This window comes from Chionomys nivalis, chromosome 12 (assembly GCF_950005125.1).
Source record: "Chionomys nivalis chromosome 12, mChiNiv1.1, whole genome shotgun sequence".
Lineage (NCBI taxonomy): Eukaryota > Metazoa > Chordata > Mammalia > Rodentia > Cricetidae > Chionomys > Chionomys nivalis.
This window is the reverse complement of record NC_080097.1, coordinates 2,851,181-2,873,602: the sequence shown is the minus strand read 5'-3', so window position 1 is coordinate 2,873,602 and position 22,422 is coordinate 2,851,181. Positions and strand designations below refer to the sequence as shown.

Genomic DNA, 22,422 nt, shown 5'->3' with positions numbered 1-22,422 from the left:
TCCAACAAGGCTCAAGGTCATGTCCACTTTAGACTCTTAAACGTCCCTGCTTTTGACAGTGCTCTCCCTTGTATGCACGATAAACTTTCTCCCCACCATGCCTGCAAGCAGCTTCCTTCCTTCCTTCCTTCCTTCCTTCCTTCCTTCCTTCCTTCCTTCCTTCCTTCCTTCCTTCCTTCCTTCCTTCCTTCCTTCTCACTCACCACTTTCCCAAGCACCTGCACCCCAGTGCTGCCATGGACCCACAGAGGTGGCTGACAGAGTCCAAGAAAACCCAGTTTCCTAAAAGGATGGCGTTGTAATGGTCAACATTAAACTTCATCTTCAAACTATTCTACAACATGTAATCATTTGGTTCCTTGTATTCTAACTTCCAGGTATATCATAAATGTAATTTTTTTTGTGTGTGAAAAAGTATGGTTGGTTTTACTAGTTGCCTCATCAAGTCATACCATGGACAGATCTATAATAATGTCACCCTATTTACCGTGGATCAGTTAAACAAACAGTAGTTAACTTTAACCCCGTGCCTTAGCAATTACAGTATAATAAAAATCTGGAGTAAATGATTTGTTTGTGTTTGTCAGGTCCAAAGGAAACTCCAAGTCCCCAAAGTCCAAAAGGAAAGGAAAGTTCCTAGATCCAGAAATGGGTTTAACCTGGACCAGGGATTTCTGGCTGTTAGAAAAAAGCCAGCATCCCTCAGGAACTGGTGAAACCAACCCCTTCTACCAAAAGGAGCCAATTCCCTTCCCTCTGGCAGAAGGCACATATGGCTGCCTGTGGTTACATATCACAAGTACTAGTCACACACAGCCACGTCCTCACTAGCGTCCTAGCCCACTTCCCTCCTTCAGATGCCCATCTCTTGTCTTTTTAACGGCAGGCTCTCCTGCCTCTGCTATCTCTCTGAAATAAATCCTGCTACGCTCCGACCCCCACTGCTCTCCTGCTGTTCACACTTCTCTAGCCCTGGCCAAGTCCAGTCCGCTTCTCTCTCTCTCTCTCTCTCTCTCTCTCTCTCTCTCTCTCTCTCTCTCTCTCTCTCTCTCTCCTCTTCCGGTTGTCTCTGGCTGCTCGTTCTCTCTCTCTCTCTAAAACCTTCCCACACTATGGAGTGGTCATGTTGGCAGATTCTCTACTGCACCTTCTAGAATACAGTTTTGAGATGGGAACTCACATAGCCCCAGTGGAACATTAGTTTAAGATGTGTTACATTTGTTTATCCTGTGGAATATTTGTTTAATGATGCAAAGATGTGTTGCATTCTTTTATGGTGTATTTGTTTAACTCTGAAGCTGTGTTACTTTGCCTGCCTAAAACACCTGATTGGTCTAATAAAGAGCTGAATGGTCAGTAGCTAGGCAGGAGAGAGAAATACCTGGGGCTGGCAGGCAGAGAGAATAAATAGGAGGAGAAATCTAGAGAAGAGGGAGGGGCAAGAAAAGGAGGAGAGAAGGACGCCAGAGGCTAGCCACCCAGCCACCCTGCCAGCCAGTAAGAAAAGAAACACAGAATAAAGAAATGTAAGAAGTCCAAAGGCAAAACACAGTTAAAGAGAAATGGGATAATTTAAGTTAGAAAAGCTGACTAGAAACAAGCGAGGCTAACGTCGGGCATTCATAAGTAAGAATAAGTCTCTGTGTATTTATTTGGGAGCTGGGTGGTGGGCCCCCAAAGAGTCAAAACAAACAAAACAAAATACAAATACGTCCCAGCTTGCTTGAATTCAGTCAGTACCTTCCTGTGTCTTCTTTCCAAGTGCTGGGTTTGTAGATATATGTCACAATGTTAAGAATCTAGAATGATTTTAATGTGATATTATAAAAAGGTTGAGAAAGTTTCTCAAGGAGCTAAAGTTGGAACTGATTTGAAGAGTCTCCACTCAGCAACAAACATGTTGAACACCACAGTTACAAAACCAATCTATTTAAGCCAGGTCTTTGTAATTTGTAAAAATTGCTCAGCTGGTATCATGCTGAAGGCTTGGTCCCAGCTGACGGGGCGAGCTGGGAAGCTGGGGGAAGGTTTAGAGGTTGGGGCATAGATGGAGGAAGGAGGTCACCAGGTAGGAGCTATATTGGTAAACTGTCATGAGTTGTTTGCACTAGTCTGGGAGTGAGGAGGGCTCACTTGTTTCAGCCTCAAGCGTGTCCTCCAAAACCATCCTAGGGCAGCAGGCTGGTTCCCTGCAACAAGGAGAAACGGCAGCAGCAAACAGCTAAGGCTGTTAAAAATCTTACACCTGTGAGAACAGCTGGAAGCTAAACCATTTCCAACAGAGTGGTGCAGAGAAGCCTGAACCTCTGTGTAGAAGATGCTTAGCCAGGGATCCAGCATGACGGTCTCCGTGGGGCTTCCTTGGCTGGATGCTACGACTATCTCAATTGCTGGCTCTCCTCACTTGCTATTCCAATTGCTGAATGCTGTAAGTGCCAGCTTTGATGATGTGTTGTTATCTACGGGCTGATTCCACCTATCTGCTACCTACTACTTGCAATTTGTCCTTATACTCATGTTTGCCTCCCCCCAAAAAGTACTTATTAAAATCGAAAGCATGGATTAGGTCATTTCCTGTAAGGAACACCACAGGTGTGTTTTTAAGGCCTGTGGGAAGGCCCAGCCCACTGATGCGACCCCAGAGCAGGTGGTCCTGAAGTAGCTAAGAAAGCAGGCCGAGAAAGCCAGGAGAGCAGCAGTCTCGGGCTTCTGCCTCACTTCCTGCTCCTGCCCTGACTTCCCTCAGTGAAGGACCATTACCTGGAAGCATAAGAGCAAATGAACCTTTTCTCCCCAAGTTGCCTTTGGTCACGGTGTTTTATCACAGCAATAAAAACCTAAGAGGCACATGGTACGTGCAGAACTGGCAAAAGCCTGACGGGCTGGAACATCTGCATCAGGGTGCCCAGAGAGAAAGGGAGGAGAAGGTGGGTGGATTAAACACACCCCTGCAGGGGCATATTCAATGTTTTCTGCATAAAAATGAAATTAGTAATTTAATCTTTTAAAATGGCTTACATGTGTCTGCTTGTCTGTGTGGGTACCATGTGCATGTGGGGTCAGCAGAAGCTAAAAGAGGGCATCAAATCCCCTGGAACTGGAGTTAAAGGCAGTGTGAGCCACTGTGTTGGTACTAGGAATAGAACATGGGTCCTCTGGAAGAGTAGCAAGTGGTTTTGGCTACTGAGCTATCTCTTCAGTCCCAAGTGTAGACAAATGTATAAGCCGTGAAAACACAGACGTATACTATTACAACATACACAGAAGCGTTGGGTGGGGGTAATGGCTGACTCTATAATGGTGCCGCCTCTCCACACACGGGACATTTCAGATAGCCCTAGATCCCGCCACTGCATAAATCTCTACTGCGGGAGGGGTGCACATGCTTCTGTGTTTCCAAGCAGAAAATCAGGACTCAAATACAATCTTACTCTTGCTTAGTCAACCTAGAAACGGGAAGAGGTTTAAAAACACAGCCTGAATTCAAGTAGTATATGTTGTTATAGGGTATGTATATATAGTAGGGCACAGATAAGTTCATTAGGGAAAAATCTATTCTATTTGGCACAAAAAAGATGGAGTTCAACCAAGGAGATTTCCCAGAATGGCTGGGAATGGCAGGGTTGGATAAAAACAAATAGATTAGTGGATGATAGGGAATAGCGTCACCAAAACACATGCACTGTTATCACAAACTAGGAAAGAACATGCCAGGCATTTTTATATTCGACTGAACATTGTTTTATCTCCTTTTCTTAGTCAGGAGGCATTCGAGATCTATAACCTATCTACCCAAATTTATTTCTTACTGTAAAGAAATGATAATATTCTACGAAAGCAGAATAACAAACTAAAAGCAAATGTAACAAACCTAGGGGCTGGAGAGATGGCTCCGTGCTTAAGAACACAGGGTTTCTTCCGGAGGACCCGGGCTCTGTGATTTCTGCCCTAGGGTATCCGACAGGCATGCAGGTGAAACACCACATACACAATAATAAATGCATAAACAACCCTAAACCTTATCCTCATGGCATCAAATGTGGGTTACTGAACATCAGGGCGCCTGTGGTAAACTATTTAAACTAATGCTACTTCTCAACCTAGACAATTACAGCTTCATGAAGTGAGAAGGCTTTGGATAAAAATGTACTCCCGGACAATTAAGTTTAATAGCCCATATATGGCAATATAAAATTATAAAAGTCATAAAGCTAAGACATACTAACTAAACACTGGAGTATCATATACATGAAATTCTAAGCAGAAGGGGACCACGCAACGGGCAGTGCCCGTGATAACCCTGAGCGGTGGCCATGTCTAATGGGTTTCCCACCGTGGACAAACAAACACTAAGCTATTTCTTATATCATCAATGCACACAGGAACCGGCTGGGGGAGGGGCTGTGTGGACTCTGTCAATCCATAAACCACGTGTTTTATGGCACTAAACTAGGCTTAGAAATCTCAGTGCATGACATCCACAAGCCGTTGGGGACGTTTTAGAACATGAAGTTAGCCAGTTTCATTGTTTAAGGGTGTCGTGCTAACACAATTGAGGATACCAAACACCTGTCTATGGAAATGTCACACTGATCACCGGTGTGTTCACACACACACCTGTGTGTGCACATGCACTACAGTTAATTCCCATATGAGAAAGCGTTTGCACGGGGCGCTTAACTCCACACACGTTGCTTGTTCTATCTTGGGATGAAATCAATGAGATCAATTAAAGTAAAGCCATGCGCTGTCTCTGGTATCCACTGTTTGGACATACATGAACCTGTGAGCCGGCCTCAAGATGCAGTCATTGGAATTCCAACACTGGAGCTGTCGGAATACCGATTCCAGGGCCTGGAGAGATAGCTCAGAGGATATGGACACTTGCGATCTTCCAGAAGACCCGCATTTGGTTCCCAGCACCCGTGCTTGGCAGCGCCCATGTAACTACAGCTCTGGGGGACCCAACGTTCTCTTCTGGTGTACACAAACACATGAATAAAAATCTTCTTAAAATCTGAAAACAATACTGATTCTTGGGTTCCATCCCACAAATACTTAACTGAATTTGGGGATGAAGCATCAAGAGAACATCATCTAGACCAGAACAGGAACTCGAGTAACTCCTAAGCACACGGACGTCTGGGGGCTACCGCATGAAGTGAAAGCCTTTAAGGAAAGTTCCCTACTTGCAGAGCCCCCTTTGCTAGCACTAGACACATACAGTGAGTTTGTGGATCAATCAACAAGTCAATATAGAAATTCCCAGGACACAGGGACTGACATCTTCCAGTTATGGTTCTCGGGGATAGTGAACAAGACATCCTCCTTCAGTGGGAAGAAGCATCTGAAGCCATGGTGCGACTCCATTTTGCCTCTGTAGGTATCTCCATCACGCAGCTCAATGCCAAGGTAGCCCAGCACTTACTTCAGATGCCAGTCAAGGACAGGACAATCACACCAGTTCCACTGGCCAAGTCTCGTCACCAACACTGTTTGGGACAATCACTGTGCCAGGGAGGAACACCAGTCACCCGGGTGGTTCTAGAACACTTCCAGTCGAGGGACAGGAGGTTAGATGGGATTATAATTGCCAGAGTTAGGATGAGATATAAACAAAGCCCCCAACTCTTCTGCTGACTTCTCTGTCTCCTATGGATGGGAATAGTTTGTTTGCTACTGGCAGTTGTTTCAGAATAGAAATGATTTGGTCTCAAGGAAGCCAGAGGCTTGCTGTGAGTCCATACAGTGTTCTTTGTACTCAATGGTGACTCTGCACAGTGAGACACATCTGTTGTGGGGTATTGTACACTGTGTGAAGGTGTATTGCTGTGGTTGGTGTAATAATGGTTAGACAGGAGATGTAGGTGAAACTCCTGGGCAGAGACAGAAAGAGAAGGAGGAATCTAGGCATGTGGATAGTACGGAAGATGTCAGGAGACATGGAGAGGAAACAGGAGGCAAAAGATGGAAGAGAGGTGATGCCATGTGACAGAGCACAGACTAATAGGAATTGCTCAAGTTATAAGAGCTACTTAGGAACAAGCCTGAGCTATAGGCCAAGCTTTCATAATAAGAAGTTTCCATGTCATTATTGGAGAGCTGACAAGACTCATTAAATTTGGCACCCAACTTGGGGCACATACACAGAGCCCACTGCTCACAGCGTACAGAAGTGTGGCTCATGTAAGAGGCTCGGCTTGTTTATGAGCAGTCAATGCTATAACCCAGACACAGTGGCTTCCCAGAGCTGGGACAGTTAGGGTGCAGCTGGGATGGTTAGGCAGACTTGAAGGGGGCAGAAGCAACCACCAGCACCCTAAGTCAAAGTCACCTGGAGGTCATTCTGTAGCTTTACCAGGGAAGGCAGAAATGGACCAAACACTCATCAGGTCTGTCTGAGGCCTGCTGTTAAGATTATTGTGCATTTTTAGTAGCTCCCTAACAGGTCAGATCAGAGCACTGAAGGTATCGAATCATTCATACTGCGGAAGAGTAAAGGGGTTGTGGTTTTTATTACTGTGTCACGTGCTTCTTCCCCATCAGTTCCTGTAATTCCTTCCTCTTGGGGACAGATTTTCCAGAGCTCTCTTTACCATGAGACACCCAAGCAGCCAACCTGAAGATCAACACAGCAGTTTCTGCGTCCCTGTCACTGAGAACAGGTTACTTCCCATCAGCCTGACTCTTGACAACAGGGCTTTATGGCCCTGCAGTGGCTCATCCTCACTGGTACAGACCGTCATGCACTATGGACCTTGTTAAAGATTTACCCACGTTATGCTTCAAGGACAGGGCGGCCCATCCATATTCTGAAATCGGCTGATAAAGCAGCCTTTCTGTCACATGACCAACCCTTACTCAGACGTGGCGCCATTCGTAGGCTTCCCTGAGGGATGTGTGCACCTGGCCTCAGACGCTAATTCATCAGGTTCTCATAACCACCTCACTCTGAGACTTGATTTCACTAGATGTGCAAAGTGAGCTTCCTGTTATCCCACAGGGCCAGTGACTAGAAACTGGACTTTCAAATCCTTGGAAGTTCTTGGCATTGATGTGCTCCTTATCTAATTCCAAACAAAATGCTGAGCTCCAGAGAATGACCTGGCACCATGGCCGATGCGGGCTTAAAAACGTGGCCTTGCTTGTGTTTAAAGAAACCAGTCTCTCCAGGCATTCCATGGTGTGAAAACAGTAATCACTAAATATTATGGAGTACACAACTTATTCTCCCCCAGAATAATTAGAAAATTTCACTGACCTTGGTTAAAGCTATTTCAACTTTTTTTTTTTTTTTAAAGATCTAATTTTTCACGTCTGTGTCTTTGTCTATGTGTGTATGCACACGGGGGCAGGTATCCACAGAGACCAGAAGAAGGCACGAGATCCTTTGGAGTCAGAGTCACAAGTGGTTGTGAGCTGCAGTGTGGGCTGGGTGCTGGGAACTGAACTCAGGTTCTCATGATTGAGCAGTCAGGACTCTTAATGGCTGAGCAGCCTCTCAAGCCTATCTTAACATTTAAACTACTTTCTTTTTCATCTTTAGCTTTTGATTTTGAGAGCCATTTAAGACTAGACAATTTACAATCGTAGTTCTTAAATTTTTTGCATTTAAGATCCCCTTTATAAAAGGTGGTGTTTTGATTTTTTTTTTTTTTGAGACAGAATCTCTCTACATAGCTATGGCTGCCCAAGAACTTGCTAGGAAGACCAGGCTGGTCTTGAACACACAGAGAACCTCCTGTCTTGGCTTCCCTAGTACTGGGTTTAAAGTAGAATGCAACCATATTTGGAACAAAGGAGATTTTATGGTTAATGTGTGTGTGTGTGTGTGTGTGTGTGAGTGTGTGTGTATGTGTGCATATTTATAAGTGAAAATGCCTGGAGTCCAGAAGAGGGTATGGGATTCCCTGTAGCTGGAGTTATAGGTAGTTATGAGCTACTGGATAAAACTTGTGTTCTCTGCAAGAGCAGTAAACACTAACAACTCCTGAGCCATCTCTCCAATCCCTTCTGCATCTTACATTTCACTGAAGACCACAAAGAACTTTTGATTATTGAAGCCCGGATCCTCCTGCCTTGTATACTCAGCCTGTCTCATGTTTTAGTTGATGCATATGAGAAATCCAGCATCGTACCGGCACTCAGCAAGGGCCTTATACACTTCCTTAGAGGGGTCTAGACTACACTTTTGGAACTGGGGCTTCGGGTCTTGTTTATGTCATGGAAGTGTTTGTTGATGGTCCCTTTTCTCTGGCATGGAAACCACCAAGAATTGTGGTCCCCAAGTCAAGATAAGACAGTTCTATGGAGGCAGAGGGTACGCACTCCTCTTTGTTGGCTCTTTCTCTCCAAATGAAGAACTGGACAACTTTATCTTTTTCCTTATAAGATGGCAGAACTAAAAAGATTTCCTTTGACTCTTTTTTCTGAGTTTGTGGGGAGGAAGGAAGGCAAACAAGTGTGTTCTTGAAGCAGAGATTCCCAGAACAGAGAATGGAGCGAATGCAAGCAGAAAATTGATATTTGTTCATACCCCTAGTTTTATATCAAAGCTGTCTCTTTATACACAAGGTTGTCCTGTTTCGTGAAGTTTACAGAAAGTGCCTGCTGTACATACAGTCTCTGCAGAGATGTACTAGGGTGGTCCTGGGCCTGGGCGCTCATGCAGAGACGGGAACCAGGCCCCACACTGGGATGCTCTGGTCAGGAGCCTAGCCTGCTCTTTTGGGGCTTTGCCTGTCTGCCAGGGAGGAGGTGCCTAGAATTAGAGACACTAAAATTAAAGGCAGATTAAATAATGAAACTCGAGATCCAGAGATATTAGTAGAAAGGATATGTTGGACATAGCCTGAGCTGTGTGGGATACATGTCCTTTGTTTGACATACGTGTTCAAGCACTCCTTCCCCCGATACAAGGCCTGGCTTAGAACGGAGGGAAGCAGAGCTTTGCCTGCCATTTTTCGGCTGTCTGGAGAGGCAGCAGTTGTGGGGAAAAGGGCTCTGAGTTGGCGCACTCACAGGGCCTAGCAGGCTCAGGTGAGTCTCTTGCTGGAGGAACATCTCACGGAGCATTAACACAGCGTGCCTACAACGTTACCAGTCATACAGGCGGGACCCCCACACTGCAGGCATCTCTGACGGACAGAATGCCATGTGGTATGTGACTGTACCTACCCCATCTGAGACACAGCACTCACCTCATTGAAATGGACATCCTGCATCCCAACGTCTTCCATCATGGAAGCCTCTTCGTCGATGTTTGGCGTGATGACCCGGAAGGCGGTACATCCCTGTCTGAACATGCCTAGGCAGAGAGAAAGCAGAGGGGGGAGCTGTCGACCTGACTGAGGCTGGAACTCTTGGGTTCCTCCTGCCCTGTACATTTCTCGATTGAAATCCGGATCCTCCTATCCTCCATATTCAGTTTGTCTCACGTCTGAAGTGAACATCTGAGGAGGAAACCCTCATGTCTGCCCAGCGTCCACGCAGGAGGCTGGGGCCAGCCTGTCTTCTCTCCATCCATTTCCCCACATTTAACCTTCACCGGCCTCACTCAGTTTCTCAACTCTTTTTTAATATTTTAACCCACCTTAATTAAAATCCATTCAATCTTCAAAGAACCCATACGCTGTCAAATCATAACTGAGTCAAGCCAGCGATAACTGAATGAGGAAGCGTTTGGTCAAAGGATCCGTAGTCAGACACCAAGAAAAAGAAAGTAGCCAAAGCCAATGGAAGAGAAGTGAGAAGCCCCAAATCAAAGTCTCCTTCAAGCAGCTTGTCACTTCACCATTCAGGCGGGGGATAACCCCCAACTCGGACTGGGGCCCTCCCGACTGCCTCCAGCAACACAGATGATTCAACAGTCACATCTGCCAGCTGAGGGGCTGCCTGGGAGAAGAGAAGCCTTTTCTGTTTAGGAACCAGAAAGCCACAGTTCCGGGATCTCAGCATCTGATACTCCCAGCTGACAACCTAAGTGAGATCAGTGTCTGGGGTAAGGGTCACAGCTCAGCTCGGACACCGGGACACAGTTTTAAGCCGGTTCAACATCAGTTGTGTGACGTGTTTAGATGAGGAGGAATTTGAAATGTTTGGCCACTCTGGTTTGAGATGCTCCTTCATGAGTTTAGGAAAAAGAAACACAGAGTATTTTGAAATCAGGCGTTGAGAAAGTAGAACGCAAAAGCAGAGACAATTCCTGCGGACATCTGTCCAGGTTTCCAGTCAACCCCGAGGTAGCCATTTTCACCACAGTCCTCATTATAGCCTTGCTTTGATCTGGCGACAAGGAAAGCAGAGAATTCCCCAAGTAAAGCTCTCCTCTGGGAACTTGAGGATACATTAATACAACAAAATTAAGACGAAAAAAATTGACCGCTAGTGTTTAGGCCAATGGAAGAGCAGACGTGCTGACCAAACACTTTCCTCTTGTGGCACAGAGCAATGGCTGTGAGGGACACGGAAAGCCCGGTGATAGGAGAGTGCAGAATGGACAGAAACCACCAGAACCCTGGAACGGCAGGTGAACAGAGCAGATGGGGACCCTTGGGAGCTGCGTGACCCTCAGGCTCACCTCCCCAGCTCTTCCTCTGGCACGTGTTATGACTGCAGGGGAAGACAGACGGTTCCCGCTGGAGCGCTAGGTCAGCTTCTAAACACGAGGAAACGCATCACCCGGTAAAATGTCTCAGCAGGGAATACTATACGAACACGGCCCCTTTATTTCCTCTCTCATCCTGACTCTGAGAAATTTCAAGCCCTTGGCATCTGCCCCTTGATCACGCCTCTCACTTCGTAGAATGGCTCCTTGCTAGCCTGGACCAGGAACTCATAGTCCTCAGTATCGTATGTGCAGACTACCGGCTTTCCTAGAACCCCAGTATTCCAGAACGAGGTGCCACCCTTGTAATTGTACTTGGGACACCCCAAGTAACTGGTGTTTAACCAGGAGGAATCATGAACGAACTCATGGGAACAAGCGCTTAACATACAAATACAGAGCATAACTTGTACCCCGACCTTTTCCCATGCTAAAGTCAACAGGGCTGCATTCCAGAAAATCTGTCCAACAAATTCCTGTTAGAACTGTCTCTTGATTGATAACAGTTCTGGTGAGAATCATCTTAAGGGAAAATAAAGTCACGTCGGCTCTGTATTAGTTGGTCAGGAACGGCCGGATGCCAAGCTCATGAGCTGCTTCTTGCAGAACAGTGTGAGGCTAGGACAGCAGGCCACATTCTCTTCTTTACACCGGCACTATCTTGCTGTGCCCATGGAGGCAATCAAATGCTGTAACTGGGAATGAAGCAACCAGCAAGCCTGTGGGTGTGCAATTTCTCGCCTCCAGATTTGCCCGCACAGCCTCCCTCCTTACCTTTCCGTGTGAGATACTCTGCCACCAAGGCTGTTACGTGGACGTAGCACATGGCCGCCTGTCACAGGAGACAAACATAGGTGGCTCAGAATCGTCAGCTAGAACCTCGTGTCTTCAGAATAGACCTGTTAGTAACAGCTTTGTGGAAAGAAGAGGAGCGGCTCACACAGGAACCGACACTTAGGAGTTGAAAAGCCAGGGAAATTTACATTACTGTATTTTACCATAAAAGACAAAACCAGTTTTTTGACAATTAGACCACTTGTCTCAACGCAAAACAAGAAGTATTTAAAGAAAACGTTCTCTTCCCAGACCCACATTTCAGAGGCTACAAAAAAATTTCCTTTCAATTTTATTTCTGAACATGTTTCTCTCTCTCTCTCTCTCTTTCTCTCTCTCTCTCTGTGTGTGTGTGAGAGAGAGAGATATGAAGAAAGAGAGAGAGGACCAAACCCCACCTCTACGTGTGTTCAGGTGCCTGTAAGAGGAACCTGGATGCCTTGGTGTTGGAGTCACGGGTGGCTGGCTGTGTGGCACTCAGGGTGGGTGCTGGGAACTGAACTTGGATGCCCTGGGAGAGCAGTATGTGCTCTTAACTGCTGAGCCACCTCTCCAGCCCATTTTCTTTCAATATAGTAAAGGCTATAATTTTTTTCAACTCCTAATCAAAATCTGTGCTGGGGTACAACTCAGCTGTAGTATGTGTGGTTGGCATCCCTTAGTTTCAGGTGCCCCTGCCCAAAGCACAAAGGTCAGTTCTATGAAGGCCTTAAATGAAAGGGTAACAAGCAAATCCTTTCGCTGAGCTGCCCAGTTATTATCAAAACTAAAGGCAAGTGTTTGAAGTGAGGCCGTGAGGTTCTAGCATGAGGCACACTGCCTTCGTCACCTGGGTGGCAGCCACCATGTGGTTTCCTTAGGTAGTGAATACATATCTACAGAGGATGCCTGTGCAGTCGGGGCTCTGACGTGTGCTAAACTTGCGGAGGAAAGCTTCTGGGAGTTACATTTACCGTGCTATCCAACTGTAACGGGCAGAATTCACACGTTACATGGTATGCCTGCTTTTGTAGCACACAGCTGGAGAACAGTCTGCTGTGGGATTACTCTTCTGTAGGCTGTGAATGTGTATTGCTCTCATTGGTTGATAATAAAGAGTGATTTGGCCTAAAGCAAGGCAGAATGAGGGTAGGTTGGAAAGTCAAACTGAAAATACAGGGAGGAAAAGGGGTGGGGTTGAGAGAGGCGAGCAGGTGCCAGAGGAACGAGATGTGCTGGAGAACAGGTAAAACCATGAAGCCACATGGCAAAATGTAGATGAGTAGAAAAGGGTTAATAAGTTGTAAGAGCTATTTAGTAGTAAGCCTGAGCTATAGGCCAAGCATTCTGTAATGAATGCAGGCTTTTATGTGATTATTTGGGTCGGGGTGGTCAGGACAAAAGGAGAGACACAGAATGATGGCTTTCCGAGCAAGTGCACGACACCAACTATGGTGGTGGCAATGGGCACTCGCATGAACAGACTGCCTTGGCCCCTTATTGACAGACTGTATTGGGTTATACAGTATCCCCCCAGAATCATGACCGCCCTGGGACCTTGTGATGGTTATTCTTAAATATCAAATTGCCATGACCTAGAACTACATGGGAAGAGAATCTTACTGAGGAGCCATCTAGATCAGACTGGACTGTGGACACGTCAGCAGGGGACTGTGTTACTTGACGGGAGACCCACTCTGAATGTCAGTGGCACCATTTCCTGGTCCATCCTGAGCTGCGTATACTCGAGTGGGTGAGCTGAGCAGCAAGCAGGCAGGCAGCCTGGGTGCATCGGGTTCTCGCTGCTCTTGACTGTAGCTGTTCTGTGACCAGCTGCTCGAATTCCTGCCTCGATTTCCCTCTTAATGATGGACTGTGACCTGGAGATGTATTTTACTTCCTTGGGCTGCTTTTGGGTATTTTCTCACGGCGACAGAAATACAACAGAGAATGTGGCCCCATTTGGACAGAGGGCTGTTGTTGTTAGTTAAAATGCAGTCACATTAGTCCTGGGTGGGCCCTGAATTCAGTATCACTGACCCTTAGTGGAGGATTCTGTGTGACAGTGGAGGCAGACTGAAGAGATTTCCCCACAAGGCAATGGACACTGGGGAGTGCTGGCAACATGAGCATCCAGGAAAGAGGTGGGGTCACGTTCTCCCCAGGATGCTCAGAAAGCAAGCACTCCCAACACCTAGACCTGGGACCTCTAGTTTCCCCCACCGTCAGGGGAAAGTGTCTGCTTGTACTAGTTTGTGGCAGCGATCTGAGTGAACACAGACTACAGCTGAACCTGGAAAGGGCTCTTCCTGCTTATGAGAAACCTGGGTCACAGAAATCATGTAAAAAGTCTTAAATTCTGAGAGTTACAGAAAAATGACTATCGTGACTTTCTTTTTATGACAGCCATGGTGTAGCCTAGGCTGCATTTATGGCGAAGAGGAAGGGACCGCATATGTGACAGCATACCGTGATGAACAGTGACCAAGCTTGCAGACTCAGAGCCCTAATCACGAAAACAGCCACGGAGACGTCACGGTCACAGTGCACACCCTCACTGTGGTGACACTGGAAGACGCGTCCAGCCACAAATCCTGAATGGTGGTTCCACGGAAACACAGAACCTGCGTGTAGTCACTGGTTCCCTTGAATTTCTCGTGTTACATAGGACACCATCGAGTCACAGTGGGGTTAAAGAAGACAGTGGTGCAATGACCCAGAGCTAGGAAATGTGTGGCCCTGGAACTAAAGTTTCTCCCTCACGCCTATTCCCAGCCACGCTGTTTACACAGTGAACTGTGTCTGCTCTGAACAGATGGTAATGTTCCAATACCTGCTACACATCTACAGCAGGAGAACGGGCTGCCCTACGACTACCGTAACAGCAGCATCCTACCATGGGATCCAGCCACGGAGGAGTTTGGGGGCAGGAAAACGTACTTCAAAGTAGCAAACAACTACATAAATATGCAGTTATCCCCTTGTCATCTTTTTCCAGCGATCAAAATGCCCAGACAACTGTGAACCACCCCAAACCCAGAAGTACGTGTTTAAGGCACCATGTGTTCTCACGGGCTTCCTTTGATTAATGGTATACTTTTTCTTAAAAGTACCTTCAGAGAATGAAACGAGTATAGCTGTTTCTCAGAAACTCAGGCGGGCCGGGCTCCCTACCTCGGAAAGGTCCCCATTTTTCACATGGATCCTCGCCATGCTGTCCAGCCACGTCTTTCTGAGCTCGGGGGTACTGGCGTAGGACTTGGCCAGGCTGTACTGGAGGTCCACCAGCATCTCGGGGTCGTTCTCATGCTCCTTCATCTGCGCTGTGGCCATCAGGACCGTGCGGATCCTCTTGGTCAAATCTTTCACATCAGAGGCGAAGCTGGTGTGCTAGACGAAGGGGGGAGAAGAAAGGACTCGCGACTTTAACCCATCTTCTCCCTGACGCAGGAGGGGAAAGGGGAGCTACTCACCTTGATGAGCCGGTCGCTGTTGGCACAGTTGTTGACAATGGACAAGGACTGCTGGAATCTAGTCCCTCCAATGCCAACCACGTCTGCAATCAGTTGGCTGACAGAAATGATGACCTGAGGGACAGAAACACGGGCACATCAATCTACCTTCAGACGACGGTCAGTGAGGACATGCACGGAGTCGGTGTGAAGGTGGGATGCGTGGGATGGGGACCACACCAGTATGGGGAGCAGGGGCTGAGATCTCTTTTTAAAATCACTTTCAAAACTCATTTATGATTGTTTTTCTAATGCATCTTGCTCATGAAGTGTTAAAGGTGAACTAGAAGAACAAGAGGAGGTATCCACACAAGCCGGACTGCTACTTAGCCACTGCACTCTGCAGTAAGAGGCGTCCCTATTCTCTCCACAAGTGCTTGTTTGGAGCTTACATGGAAGGTTCTTTGCACTTTTTTTTTTTTAAAACAGAACATGTAGGCGTTAACTATGCGAAGAGCAATCTGACCGTTTTGGAGTCTATAGATAGCAAGGCCTTAACTCAGGCGTTTGAGATCTGTATTTGATTTGTATTTTAATAAATAAAGCTTGCCTGAAGATCAGAATGCAAAACAGTCACATTAGTCAGCCATAGAGGCCAGGAGATAGTGCATGCCTTTAATCCCAGCAGCCACATTAGTCATCCATAGAGGCCAGGAGGTAGTGCATGCCTTTAATCCCAGCACTAGAGAGAAATCTAAGGCGGGATGAGACAGGAACTGGCTTCGTTTTCAGTCTGAAGATTTCATAGAGGTAAGAGTTCTCTAGTGGCTTGGCTGCTTTGCTTTCCTGATCTTCCGACTGAACCCCAATATCCGTCTCTGGGTTTTTATTATTTGTGCTATAGGATCAAACACTGCAAGCACAGCTGTGGAGAATGCTGACCAAACCCCCTCTTCCTTCCTGTCTCACCAGCCCTCGTCTAGAGGGCCATCTACTCTGTCCTAGAGTAGACAGTGCTCAGTGTGGACCCCCTGAGATCTGCTCTTAAAACTGAAGTTCAAGTGGGTCCTCCAAACATGCAAAGATCTGGATGCATACTTCTGTAAATTCTTCTCACCTGTGTTCTAAACATGAAGGGGCTTCTCTAGTTCCCCGGATGGGTGATTCCCACGGTGGACCCATAACTCGGGAAATACCTACTCAGGCCCCTTCAACTTATAACCCTTCCTCATCCTCAGGTCCTCCGAGAAGCCACCCCTGCTCCCCAGAATCCCTAATCAGGATTCTGGTTCTTTCTGGATCTCAAGTTCCTCTATGGGAACGCCAGCCCGCACAAGGGCCTTGGGTTTGTCTGAGGACTCCCTGAACACACACTCCAGGAGGACCAGGAGAGGATCGCTGTTCTGTTCACGGATGCAGGCATTAATTCTAGTGCATTAGTCTATGGATAACAACTACTACGTTAACAAAGGAACAAATGCAGATTGAAAAGGCTCTCCCATCACATGTACATAAAAAATATTTATCTATGAAAACACAGAGTTCTTGCCATTATCTTAGCTGGTTTTAAGAGCAGAGAATTTTGCATGTTTTAACTGGACACACAGGAAAGGTACTCATGAACAGAAGACAGGAAAGTCTACTTTGGGGGGTTTTGTGTTTTAAAGACATTTAATATTAAGCACCTTGTGCCAACAGAATATCAGTTAGTTCAATATTGATTCAACACTTAGCTATCAAGCTACGGATGGAAGACACCCCAGGCCAGGATCTTACAGTACGGAGGTTGAAACAAACACATCCAGTGAATGTGACTTCTCAACTCTCCACTCGGCCTTTTACAGCCGTCACGAGGAGGTGTCAGGCAACGTGAGCCTCAACGAGACGGGATTCCACCACGCTCCTGTGCCCCGGTGGAACTAAAGCACACACCTGTAAGTGTGTCCGGACAAAGGACTTCTTCCCGGTGTAGTCAAAGTTGTTCCGCATCAGGAAGTAGAGCAGCTGGGACGCGTCGGTCCGGATGGAGCCGAGCTTGGAGTTACAGCACTTGAGCACCTCGTAGCACAGTGAGGCGCACATGTCCGCTCGCCCCTCGTAGAAGGTCGAGGGGAACTAGAACAAAACACAGGGCGGGCAGCCCAGCGAGGTCAGCACTCCAGGTGGACAGCGGGAAACCTGTCACCGTCAGTACAACCACAGCCTCAAAGTGGCTTACCTTGTAAATCAAGGACCTTAAGGCAGTAAAGACATTTTTTAAAGCCATTTCTGACTGGTGCTTTTGAAGAAAACACAGGTAGACGTCAAAAACTTTCTTCATGAGAGGATTATGTCCGTGGTCAGCCAAGAGCTGGTTCTGAAAGACACGCATTGACGTCACTGTTAGAGAGACACGTCTAACATCTCGAAGACATATCATACGATGGACAGCCTCAAAGACTGTATCTTCCGAGCATATGATAAACCAGTTCTGCTACAAGTGCCCCAAGGAAAGCACAGGATGCTCCCTGTAGGTCAAGCAGGTCCATCAGAACACTGACCACTTGGGCAGGGTTCTAGAAAACCACAGTGTGGTTTACACGCTTAGTCCTGAGTGTGTTTCCGCAGACTTATTTGTAAGCACGTATCATCATCACAACTGGCTCTGGAAGTGATATCTTAATTCTAAGATGGAGTGCCATTACAGGCATCCGTGAACTGATGGGCGGGGAATGATACAGAATCCTGTCCTCCCCAAGTGATGTCCTTACCCAGCCTGGCTTCCTGGGCATTCAGCTAAGCTATAATCAAACATTTTGGAGGGACAGCATACATAGTCTTTGGTCAGGCACCACACGGGTAAACTGAGCCCCAACAGTCTCGTTTGTGAGACAGCAACTCTAAAACTATCTTGTGTTCCGACTGTGACAAACCAAGGTCAGAAACCCCAGAACAGAGAAAGGAAGTGGGCACGAAACCTCACCCCGAGTCACAGAGCGATTGCCAGGGTTAGCCGCAAGGAGAGGGAGAGACACCCATGGTGCCCCTGGGCTGTAAGGGGCCTTTCTGCCTGTGCACCTGCTCTGCACAGGCCCTTCCTCCGAAGTCTCCTGCCTCTTCACACGGCGGGGTCCAGGCAGAGACAAAGAGACATGTTGCCACTGCCGCTCTGGCCTAAAGAATTTGCGCTTGGCACACATACAAGGCACATGGCTTAACATAACCACACTAAGAACCTTCATGGCCTAGACTCTTACACTAAAGCTATCCAGAGAGAGAGAGAGAGAGAGAGAGAGAGAGAGAGAGAGAGAGAGAGAGAGAGAGCGAGAGAGAGAGAGAGAGAGAGCGAGAGAGAGAGAGAGAGATTCCCAGACCCCTCTGGGTCCTAGTAGAGTGTGCTCCTCCAACCATGGGGCTTGGACCTCACACTTTAGTGACATTTCTAGTAAGTTTCCAGGAGGGGCAGCCATGGCTGGAGGGCTCCACGCAGGCATACATTGCTCCTCCATGTGCCTTTGTTGAGTGTGGGTGGTTCTGTGTCTCAACTGAGTTCCTAGTAACATGATTAGAGGGGACATGGGCAGCCTGGTACCTAAGGAGAGAACACTATAGTAACATGATATTGGGGGTGGGGTCATTATTTTTAGTGCCACTAGTAAAGAAAAAGCAATTCTTTTATGAAAGTCTCATGTAGCCCAGGCTGGCCTCGACTGTAGACAAGGACAACCTTGAACTTGGGATCCTTCATCTCCATCTCCCAGGTGACAGGATTACATCCGTGTGCTGTCTGTCACACCTGGACTGGGATACTGGTGCTCAAACCTAGAGCCTCATGCATTCTAGGCAAGAACTCTAACAACCGACCTATGCCCTCAGCCCAGGAGGTGTGTTTCATGATAAGTAGAGAAGACGAAACAGAGGCTGACTCTGGCTAGAGTTCCCTAGTACCTTTGTAATTAAACACATGGTTCCAACAATCATAGATATCAACACTAATCAGTGTCTTTTCCCATACTAGAAATGGAAGGGGCCGTTGACTGGAAGTGTTAGGCTCCTAACAAGACAGAACACGGTACAGTGGTATATATGTATAAAAAACACCAGAATTAAAACCATCATGAATACCAACTGGATTTTTTTTTTTTTTAAACTGAGTGTGGTTCTGTCCTCCCAAACAGAGAGAGGCTTGAAGAACCTGCACCAGTGGCTAATTATTCGCTAAGTTTAAAATCCAAACCAAAACTCTTTCATTTCTTTCTCATGACATGATTTTGTCATTTAATTTAGTAACAGATAATTTGAAAAAGGTGAGTTTATGTTTAACGCGCCTCTCTCTTTAAATATCTAATTTAAGACATTTGGCTTTGGTTCAAGATGTTCACAGCAGAAATGCCTCGTTAGGTTCCCACACTTATCATATGGAGGGCGCAGGATAAATACTTTCTTCTAGCCAAGACAGCTGTCTCCAGGAACCGCCTCTGGCTTTTCCAAGCACGCGGCACACAGGCCGGTTAAGCTCTGTTATCTGTAAGAACGGGAGCTGCAGTCACTCTCTACGGGAAAGCTTCATCAAGGAAGCCTGGAAATCAGCAGTCTTAACTGAAGTAAAAACACCTCAGGCACGCGTGTTGGTTGAGCTTGGTAAACTGAACGGATTTACCAGGTAAAACCTCTGACCTTGGGCAGGGCGTGTTGAATACCAACCTTAAAAGCCAGCGTGAACAGAGAGAGCGTGTCCAGAGTGGTGAGGCAAACCTCTGTAGCAATGTTGGCTTCGAGAAGCGACTGGTGCAGGACATCAGCCTCCGAGTGGCCATAGCCTGCGTGAATCAACACAGCGTTACTGTCTGGGGGTTCAGGCACAGGGCTGGTGAGGTCGGTAGTGACAGTCAACTCTTGATTATTTATAGACGATCCCCCTTTCAGGGCACGTCTCCCCCTCTGCCTGTGTAGGGAGTCGGCACTAATAGTGTTCTTGTTCAAAGATGCCTCTTTTCCAACTCTGGAGGCTCAGTGACAGCAACAGCCATTTACGGTGTGCTTGCTCGGTACCAGCTGAGTCTGGGAACGCCATGCTATGATCTTGTCACTCAGCAGTCCTGTGAAGTATTCACCCTGTTAAATACCTTTTGCCGACAAGGGAAGAGGCCCGGGTAAGCTACAGGGCTAGATTGAGGTCATAAGGTAGTAAGATGGTACCAGCACATCCACCAAGACCAGTTGCAGTCCACCAGCTGCATGGCTGAGCTGTTACAATGGCCAGGGTGCTGACAACGTCCCAATCACACTATGGTGAGAAGAGATGGGGCCGATGGCCAGTTACTCCACCTAGTTCTACAACTTACTATCTGGTGTTACGACAAATTGGCTGCCTTCTTTATACTTCAGCAGCCCCATCTGTAGAACAGAGATGAAGTATCCACACTTCCAAGGGCTGTCGGGATGATACATTCATTAGTATTGTGAGGTTCACAGAAATGTGCCCAGGACAAACTGAGCAACATAAAGCATTAAGTCGGTAACACCAAGGCCTGAGTTCAGCTAGAATCATGAGTGATAATCAAGAGTTGATTGTATTGCAAATAATCTTCTACTTGCTTTAATAAAAGCATAAAAGCCAATATATTGGAAAGAAATGTCTATGGAAAGGAACAGAAAGCCCTGTCATGTAAATTTAGATTTATCATACACAACTTAAACATAAACTGCAATCTTCAACAGTGGCTGCAAAATCAACTCAGTAATGATATAAATGCAGTTTGACATAAAATTTGCGATATTAAACTATGAAATGGAATGCATTAGCAGAAACACGTGGAGAGGATGTAAAGATGTTACCATGGTGTCCAGCTGATACAGAAAGATGGCAACACAACAGGACACAATGGAATGACTTTCTCCAAGGAGTGATCGAGGAAGCAACACCTACTAATTGGTCTTTTGTTTAATACTCCAGAGAAGACGATGTTAGTTCAGAGATCAGAAAAATATAGCATAGAAAAATCTATAGAGTTTCCTTGAGATTACTAATGGGAACCACCCTCCACCCAGAACCTGTACTCCAAATTCCTATTTGGGTCACTGCATCAGAGGACTGATATAGTCAAATACAGGAAGAGAGAATAGCAGGACCTTGTTCTGACGTAAGGAAATGTAAAAATTATAATTCCACAAATGCTAGAGAGGAGCTTTTAAAGCCACAGGAGGTGCTTTGAGACTACCATGAAAACACTATCAACTATATTCATTCAACTCTGTTTTTCAACAGGTAGTTCTGAAATTTTACATCTGGGGTTCCCTGTCCCCCTATGTCAGGGTTGTCTCCCTCCTCATGAGGATATAGAATATATTCAACACTATCCTTTTTTTTTTGTTTGTTTGTTTGTTTGTCCATTTTAAAAGGATGTCTTTATTTACTATGGATACAGTGTTCTGCCTGCATGTATGCCTGTATGCCAGAAGAGGGCATCAGAGCTCACTAGAGATGGTGTGAGCCACCATGTGGTTGCTGGGAAACGAACTCAGAAGAACTGGAAGAGCAGCCAGTACTCTTACCCTCTGAGCCATCTCTCCCGACCTTTTTTGTCCATTTTGAACAAGCAGTTTTCTAGAGAAAAGAAAGATGGCTATTTGGGGGTATTAATACCACCGTACTGCCTTTACACAAGCCAAGGCAAAGGGGGGGGGTGGGGTGGGGTAAGATACAGAGACAGTGAAAGGAGGATTGATAAATGCTGCGTCAGAGATACAAACCATGGAGAGGGGACAAAACCCAAAACATCAACTGCGATCAGGCCAGCTAAACCCTATAGGTCTCAGGGACCTTTAAGGAAGCTGCTGTTCACTCCCAGGGAGTTGTGGTCTGGGCTAAGAGTTTGAAAAGAATGTGGTTATTGGTGACTTTACAGCTTTCTCTTTATAAAATTGCCCGTCTTTCTATAAAACACTCAGGCTAAGTGCATGCAGGTAGCTATTGTAAGTGAGATGGCCTCCTACTGAGGAATCTCTGTAGCACTGACCTACTCCTGGCCCAAAGCCTGGAAACAGAGAATCAGAACTTAACATGTCTTGTCGTTTTAAATACACAGAACCAAGGTGCCAGGCTGTTTAAGTGAAAGAATTACGTATACATGAAATACAGCGATGACAAGATGCTATGATCTACCTATCTCTTGGGCTCAGCAAAAATAGGGACAGGGCAGGTGTAGAGATGGGTATTGGGGTGGGTGCATATATGAGAAGAGATATACAGATATGAAAATGTCATAATGGAACCCATTTATTCTATACATTAATGAAAAAATTAATTAAAAGTCACAAAAATTAAACAAAACCCAAAGAAAAGGGATTAAGTCAGATTTGTGGGGACGAGCCTGTTTGGGTCACACAGAAATCTGTCCTCTCAACAGGGGCTTGTCACACGGCCTTGACTCAGTAAAATTCTTACACTAGTGCTCAACCTTGTAAGATCCCTGACACTAAGTGGCAGCTCAGACTGTCCTCAGTCACAGAAGCCGAGACAATGTCTCAGGAAGATACTGTCAACAGTCATGTTAGAGAACACAGGAAAAT

The 22,422-nt window shown here is 46.4% G+C and overlaps 1 protein-coding gene across 11 annotated transcripts in view; it reads right to left on the bottom strand.

The window, feature by feature from the left end:
- Dock9 (dedicator of cytokinesis 9) overlaps nt 1-22,422 on the bottom strand; it is a 240,697-nt gene that overhangs the window by 21,347 nt on the left and 196,928 nt on the right. For 9 of the 11 annotated variants that reach the window (XM_057785894.1, XM_057785898.1, XM_057785900.1 and 6 more), the window contains exons 39-45: nt 19,555-19,670; nt 17,090-17,227; nt 16,804-16,986; nt 14,893-15,006; nt 14,594-14,809; nt 11,381-11,438; nt 9,201-9,307 (exon numbers count right to left, since the gene is read on the bottom strand). In XM_057785894.1, the coding sequence (XP_057641877.1) occupies nt 9,201-9,307; nt 11,381-11,438; nt 14,594-14,809; nt 14,893-15,006; nt 16,804-16,986; nt 17,090-17,227; nt 19,555-19,670 (932 nt within the window). Of the gene's footprint in view, nt 1-9,200; nt 9,308-10,579; nt 10,658-11,380; nt 11,439-14,593; nt 14,810-14,892; nt 15,007-16,803; nt 16,987-17,089; nt 17,228-19,554; nt 19,671-22,422 lie in introns of all 11 variants that reach the window. The other 2 variants (XM_057785904.1, XM_057785901.1) reach the window with 1 other exon arrangement.